The sequence below is a fragment of the Sebastes fasciatus genome, chromosome 13 (assembly GCF_043250625.1).
Source record: "Sebastes fasciatus isolate fSebFas1 chromosome 13, fSebFas1.pri, whole genome shotgun sequence".
Taxonomy (NCBI): domain Eukaryota; kingdom Metazoa; phylum Chordata; class Actinopteri; order Perciformes; family Sebastidae; genus Sebastes; species Sebastes fasciatus.
In genome coordinates, this window is record NC_133807.1 from 2,605,558 (window position 1) to 2,613,147 (window position 7,590).

Sequence of the window (7,590 nt, forward strand, 5' to 3'; positions counted from 1 at the left end):
AGGGTGGAGGCTGCGAAAAGGAGGAAGGAGGAGGTGGAGCTAAGGGTGTTAAAACAAAAGATCCTCTCTTTCAAAGAAGGTTGATTTCCCTGCCCAGTGGTCCTTAAATGTTCAAAGAAGGTGTTAAAGAGTCTCAGCTCCCCTTCTCGCTCTGGTGCTCTGGCTTCGGCCCACCTGCTCTCAACTACCTCCGAGTCAACGGGGATGTTTAGTGGAAAACATGTCCCCCCCCACCACTGATCTGGACTCCTGAATGTCACTTAAAGAACCTCTGTAAGTGATTCATTTAAAATAAAAATGTCTGAAACTGATGTGATATTAGCAAACTACAAGAATAAAGAGCATATGAAAGATTTGCCCCACATTTGAGAACCTTTATAGTTTTACAATTTTAGTTCTCAATCTACTTAGACACAAACACTACCTTCCTTTATTTCTGTGTTCATCTCATTCCTTTAATCTGGAGCTACAACTAACAGTAATTTATCAATGATTCATCCGTCAATTATATTTATGATTAATTGTTGATCTATAAATGTATAGCTTTACGATGTCTTGGTTAGGGCTGTCAATCGATTCAAATATTTAATCGCGATTAATCGCACATTTTTTATCTGTTCAAAATGTACCTTAAAGGGAGATTTGTCAAGTATTTAATACTCTTATCAACATGGGAGTGGGCAAATATGCTGCTTTATGCAAATGTATGTATATATTTATTATTGTAAATCAATTAAAATACAAAACAATGACAGATATTGTCCAGAAACCCTCACAGGTACTGCATTTAGCATAAAACAATATACTCAAATCATAACATGGTAAACTGCAGCCCAACAGGCAACAACAGCTGTCAGTGTGTCAGTGTGCTGACTTGACTATGACTTGTCCCAAACTGCATGTGATTATCATAAAGTGGGCATGTCTGTAAAGGGGAGACTCGTGGGTACCCATAGAACCCATTTACATTCACATATCTGGAGGTCAGAGGTCAAGGGACCCCTTTGAAGATGGCCATGCCAATTTTGTTTCCTTGACTTATATAGAGAAGTAGTGAATCTTCACATTTGAGAAGCTGTAAATAGACAATGGTTGGTATTTTTGTGACAAAAATGACAAACAATATTTTCATCATCAACAACATTTTTGTTGAATAATCTTCTCTTGATTAACTAGGCTAATTGATTAATAGTTTCAACACAACTTTCATTCTGTATTTTTATTTTTATGCCATATGCTCATTTTCTGATGTAATGTCTTTTATGTCTTACTAAAAGCACTCTGAACTACCTTTTTGTAATAAAATGCGCTATATAAATAAATGATCTTGCGTGTCCTAGTAAGATATTACCCAGTCAGCTATATGGCCTAACTGTAGATAAACCTTAATAACTTTTATTTATTTATTTTAGAAAACATATGAACATTAACAGTAGGCCTATTTATACACAAAATTGTCCATACCAGGGGTACATATACAAAGTAAAAAAACAAATAAAGAAAAATATAAATAAAGAAAAAGTTATACAATTTCAAAATAAAGTATCATCAGTCCATATAAATTTATCAAACACATAATTACTATTATTATTATTATTATAGTTCTCGATTTAAATTTTTTTTCCTCCAAAATCTCTTCTTGTGAATGTGGAATTTTCCCAATAATAAAATGATCAGTACAAAAAAAACAAACCTGTATTTTTTTACTTCTCATTTACCTTCAGAACATATCAAAATGTCTTTATCCTGAAATTGAATTGTTTGCCCAGTTTTTCCTGCTTGTTATATAATGTTGAACTCCGGTGTCTGAGAAGTGAAGCCAATGCTGAAGTGCCCTTAAACCTGCATTATTTCTAACAGCCAGCAGGGGGCGACTCCTCTGGTTGCAAAAAGAAGTCTGATTGTATAGAAGTCTATGAGAAAATGAGCCTACTTCTCTCTTGATTTATTACCTCAGTAAACAAACGTTTCAAGTCTTCTTCAATACAGCATGATGTTCATTTAGTAAATTATGGTCCCATTTAGAGTCAAATAAAGCAGGGGATGTTTTAGGGCGGGGCTACCTTGTGATTGACAGGTCGCTACCACGGCGTTGTCCATTGTGGTTGTCTCACAACTTTAACCCTTTCACAGTGTGTTTTCAGTTCATGAGTTCATTATAACCTTTTTGGTCGCCTAAAAATGTCTTCTTCAGCGTTCAGTTGTATAAACTCCACCCTCTCGTGTCACTTCTGGTTGAAAAAGACCAACATGGCGATGGCCAGATACCAAGATGCCAACGGTATAGAGTAGCCTTTAGAAGCAAAGGGACGAAACTCTGGTATTTGTTGACAAGAGCCACCATTTTGGACTGAAAACACTTTTTCTATTTATAATATTTTATTGATAAACACAGGCCATTTCAGTAGAATAGGACAATAGAATAGAAATAATTTTGTTTTACTTTTGTATGGCACTTTTTATGCGCACGTTTTACTGGCGTCCGGTAGACGCTTTCAGTCCAAAATGCGGGAGTGTAGCTTTGTTGCTTGGTGCTGATGTTGCAATGGAACCAACAATTGACTTTCACTTCTTGGCAACATACGTTCTTTGGCGACGGCCAAAATGCGTAACTCAAGGCTTCAAAATGGCAGTCCACAAACCAATGGGTGACGTCCCGGTGACTACGTCCACTTCTTATATACAATCTGTGTGTTGAACATCCACCCTAAATATTCTGGTATAAAACAAATCATAGATTGTTTCTCCTTGTAGTTCACAGAATGTGCAAGAATGCTCAATATACATTCTAAATATCTCGAAATTATTTTTTGCTGGATATATTCAATGCAAAAATGTAACTATAAATGTATTACAAAATGTGTCCCCAACAAGCCAAAAAGGCAAAGACCAATAAACATGTCAAACCATCCAAACATCCCAGAGCACATGGAGGACTCACTGAGTTCTGAACAGGCACTGCGGTAGCCACCTCTGTCTTTACTCTGGGGTCCTTGTTGTGGAGGAACAAAGATGGCGGGGTCCGTGCTGTGCAGGAGGACAGTGATGTCCTGGAGGACTTTAAAGCCTCTAAACCTGAACCCTTTAACGGGAATCTGCTGCTCTAAACCGCTTGTGCTGCAGACAGCGTCCTACAACCCGAGGCCTCTGAGGCTGAACCTCCGGGAGCCGTTCATCCCGGACAGGGACAGCGAGAAGACACCGGAGTGGCAGAAGACGGCCAAGTACGACCGGAAGCTGTTCGGTCGGTACGGTTCAGCGTCGGGGATCGATCCCGCCTCGCTGTGGCCCAGCCACGAGCAGCTGGACCAGATCATAGCGGAGGAACAGGAGTGGCACCCTCCGTTAGAGGTCATGCTGAAGAACATCGCGGCCAAGGACAAGCTGGAGACGGAGACACGGTCTGCGAAGTGAGTAACGACAGTGCGTCAATTATCGGACAGACAGTCAAACTGCTCTGGTTCCTCTCACTGCGGTCATGTCCTAGCTAGAATAGAATAGAAACCTTCATGTCATTGTATTAAATGCAACAAGATTCACAGTTGCCACTTCTGGTCAGTGCTTTAAAACAAATACTTGACAAGCCTAAACGAGGCAGATAAAACACACACAGTTCTAAAGCAAATAAAACAGGTCAAGTAGATGTAATAAATACATATAAACACAAGTGTTACACTAGAGGTATAAAATATAAAAGTAGATGTAATGTAAACAGAGGTAATTGCTCTTGTAAAATAGGAGATAGGGTAGATGTAATAAATAAAATGTAAACAAAGGTAGTTTAATTTGAGGTGTATATTGCATCAAAGGATATATTGCACAGTCAAATGTATTTCACATTCAGCTGCATCATTATGAGGGATGTATTACCTCTCTTTATGTAATGCTAAATATATGAGAGGTACAAACAGGGAGAACATAAGCAGCAGCTAATCCACCCACAACACTGAAGCCACTAACAGCACCTGATGGAGGAGGATGGATGATGGATGAAAGCTCATCTAGCCAAGGTGAAGTCATTCACAGAACATCAGAGCTTAATCTACACAGATGAATCCTGATGTTTGAGACACCTACTGCTGACAGAATGATTAGAGATATCATGTAGAGCCAGGGCCCTGTGAGGTCGTGTTATTACACCCTCATTCTACCAACGAGGACAGCTCACTGAATGAACAACCATCTCAGCAAATGTTCTGCATCTGAAGACAAAACAGATTATTATTTGAATTAAGTGAGTTAATTTGCACATCGTGTGAAACAAAAATAGACACAGCACGTGAGGACATCTGTGTCGTCGTCCTTCAGAGTGACTGACAGAGTGCCTCTATCCCCCTATGGCAAACATTCGATCCATCTATTCTGCTTGATCTATTTTAACTGCATAGGCTGCAATAGGGTTACATTTAAAGTGGGCTATTATTTAAAAAGCACTAATCAAAACAGGAAACAATGATATGAATTAAGTAGGAATAAAATGATTGACAAAGTCATGAAACATTGGAATGATGCACCTGTAAGAGAGAAATGTAGTGGATGGATGGATGGACTTCCACATAGTTGGGGGAACTCCTAAGAGAGATCAGAGATATTCTGACTTTTAGTCTCCAGTATGGATCAGGCTCCAAAAAAGCTTTATCCTACATTTCCCATAATGCAACTGGATAGTATTTTTGCTATAATTAGCTTGTCAAGAAACTTTCTTATTGCACTGTCACTATGGGTTGGGCCGCACCTGACTATTAGTGTATAAAATGTCAGTTCAGTTAAAACATGTCCATCACAGTTCTACACACTGCTCCTTTATGAGTCTCGTTTTGTTCGACTACAATTCAAAAGCATTTCAATTTACAAAGATGTACTATAAAACAGAGAAAAGCAGCAAATCATCACATTTCAAAAGCTTGAACAAGATTTTTAGCATTTTTGCTTGAAAAATAACTCAAGCGATTTAATTATCAAGAATAATCTTTGGTTGAGTAATCATCTCAACTGTAGATGAGACAATACAATAATGTCTGAGACGGATTTCTGAAGACGGGGAGATCAGGTGACTATATACTATATATATATATATACTACTACCAACAAACCAACATCATAAATACTTATTACACCGCGTTGTTGAATACTCAATTCTGATTGGTTAATCACGGCATTCTATGGTCTGTTATTTCTTTATAGCAGACTGCTGCCATGAATAACAGACCGTTGCTATGGATAACAGACCGTTGCTATGGATAACAGACCGTGCTATGCACCAGCCTGAACTCAAAGCGCGTCGCCGCCACACGTTACCTGGAGAATGGAAGAGAAAAGTCAGCCTTGCAGTAGCACTGCCGTGGTTACTTGTCATGAGGTAGCATTGTTGAGTTGAGGTCCTCTCTGCGCTCTGTGTGGCATCGCCCTGTCGAGGATTCTTTAACAACAATGACTGGCTGTACATTATCCCTTACTTAAAGGTAGGGTCGACGATGTTGGAAAGCTAGCATCATTTGAAAGTAGCATCGCCTCAGGAGCTCCATTTAATGATAAGCTTAAACTGCAAAGTAAAAAAAAAAGGCTTCTTTCAGCGTATTATTATTCAATCACGGCGTTCTACGGTCTGTTATTTCTTTATAGCAGACTGCTGGTATGAATAACAGACCGTTGCTATGGACGCAGTTCTGATCTCCATACACAGCAAGAGGACGACTTTTTTATGGAAGCAATAAAATCATTTTAAAATCAATATTTTGTGTCAAATTATTGATCTCTTTTGTAAGTAGCCGTGTAGTAAGACGGATAATGTACTGCGAGCCGGTCATTATTGCAAAATGAACCCCTTCAGGGTGACACTGTCACTAGCGGTAGGGCTGCTGCACCTGACTATTAGTGTATAAAATGTTGGGAAATGATGAAGCATATCCATCAGTTTCCCAGCTTGGTGTCTAAATATCTTGTTTTTTTTTCTGACCAACAGTTAGAGACCCAAAGATAATCAGTTTGTTCACATAAAACTCCTCACAAATGAGAAGCTGCAAACAGAGAAAGTCATTTTTACATAAAGAACGAGTTAAACAATTTTCCAACTAGCAAAATAGTTGCAGATTATTTTCTGTCAATCGACTTATCAATTAATCTCCTAATCGCTGACTCTATTTGTGCATGTTATACTGTGTATGTGACTAGGGCTGCAACTAATGATGATTTTCATTGTCGATTTAATCTGTTGATTATTTTCTGAATTTCTCGATTAGTTGTTTGGTCTATAAAATGTCGGTCGGTGTTTCCAAAAGTCCAAGATGATGTCCTCAAATGCTTTTTGGCCCACAACTCAAAGATATTCAGTTTACTGTCATAGAGGAGGAAAGAAACCAGAAAATAATCACATTTAAGAAGCTGCAATCAGAGAATTTAGACTTTTTTTCTTAAAAACTGATTTGTTGCAGCTCTGTGTGACAGTTGTGTCGTGACTACTGGTGCAAATTAGCAGTCGAGCTAACCCTGACACATTTATTGACATTAATTTCAATAAAGATTAAAGTGCATTGTCCCAAATAAATAATGAATAAACAAACTGAGTGTGTACATACAGGTATTTATAAACATGTTTACATGATGTGTTTGCGTGCATGTATGTGTGCTATGTATTATTTCTGACAGTGCTTTTATTGTGATTTTAATACGGACTGGGTGACTAGTGTTGAGTAAAATGAGATCCAAATAAACCCAAAAGGAAGAGTGAGGGGATCAAAGTTGTTACACCATGAACTGTACCACATTTCATGGCAATCCTTCTCATAGTTGTGGAGACCTAATCTGAACCGACCACCCATTGTACAACTATGCATCATGCACCACATTAACAGCTGTTATGCTATGCTAATCTCTTTCATTTCCATCGCAGAGAGAGACTCGTAGCAGCCAACATGGCCAAAATGCCCAAGATGGTGGCCGACTGGCGCAGAGAAAAGCGTGAAACCAAGCAAAAGCTGAAGGAGGAAAAGGCTCGCCGCGCTAAGTTGCTGGCCGAGGCCAGGGAGCGTTTTGGCCATGCCGTGGACCCCCGCACCCCCAAGTTCTTGGACATGGTTGCCGAAATAGAAAAGGAAGACAAGAAGAAGAAGAAGCTAATGAAACGCAGGCTGAAAGAGGAGCAGGTGGCAGCCCCCGTCACACCTCCTGCTGCCTCCTCCTAGTCTGGGACTGAGTCATTTCAGACACAAATAACTGCTGGGACGAGATGGAAGGTGTGCTGCATAATACAAATGAGTGGGACAATTGTCCTCGGGTTACCTGATGGCATCTGCAATGACCTGGATTAAAGAAAACCTCATCCATGTTATTTTTTTCTGTAAAAAAACTTCAAGCACATGTTGATTTTTCATTACCTCGCTATGTATTTAGAATTCACTGAAATAAATGAATTTCTGTACAGATTGCATGTTGTCTGAAATATTTTTTTAACCTGTTTAGACCCGTTTTTGTCTTTTTTAGGGGGTCCAGGTTTTTTTTTAGGGGGAGATAGCAGGTCAACAGTAGATGTCCCATAGAAGTGGTGAAGATCATCTGATAGCTGGAACCTGAAGATTAATCTGAGATGCAGCT

At 39.2% G+C, this 7,590-nt stretch overlaps 1 protein-coding gene across 1 annotated transcript; it reads left to right on the plus strand.

The window, feature by feature from the left end:
* Positions 1–2,947: 2,947 nt before the first annotated feature.
* gadd45gip1 (growth arrest and DNA-damage-inducible, gamma interacting protein 1) lies at positions 2,948–7,422 on the plus strand. Its single transcript, XM_074655015.1, has 2 exons — positions 2,948–3,410; positions 6,890–7,422. Exons 1-2 carry the CDS (start codon positions 3,013–3,015, stop codon positions 7,179–7,181), a joined length of 690 nt encoding a protein of 229 aa, XP_074511116.1. The 5' UTR covers positions 2,948–3,012; the 3' UTR covers positions 7,182–7,422.
* The last annotated feature ends 168 nt before the right edge of the window (positions 7,423–7,590 follow it).

What these genes read in the sequence shown, in the direction of transcription:
- gadd45gip1 (XM_074655015.1), top strand. Translation starts at nt 3,013, where the DNA reads ATGGCGGGGTCCGTGCTGTGCAGGAGGACAGTGATGTCCTGGAGGACT. An exon ending in ACGGAGACACGGTCTGCGAA is followed by an intron (nt 3,411 to 6,889) that starts GTGAGTAACGAC and finishes TTTCCATCGCAG; the next exon opens with AGAGAGACTCGTAGCAGCCA.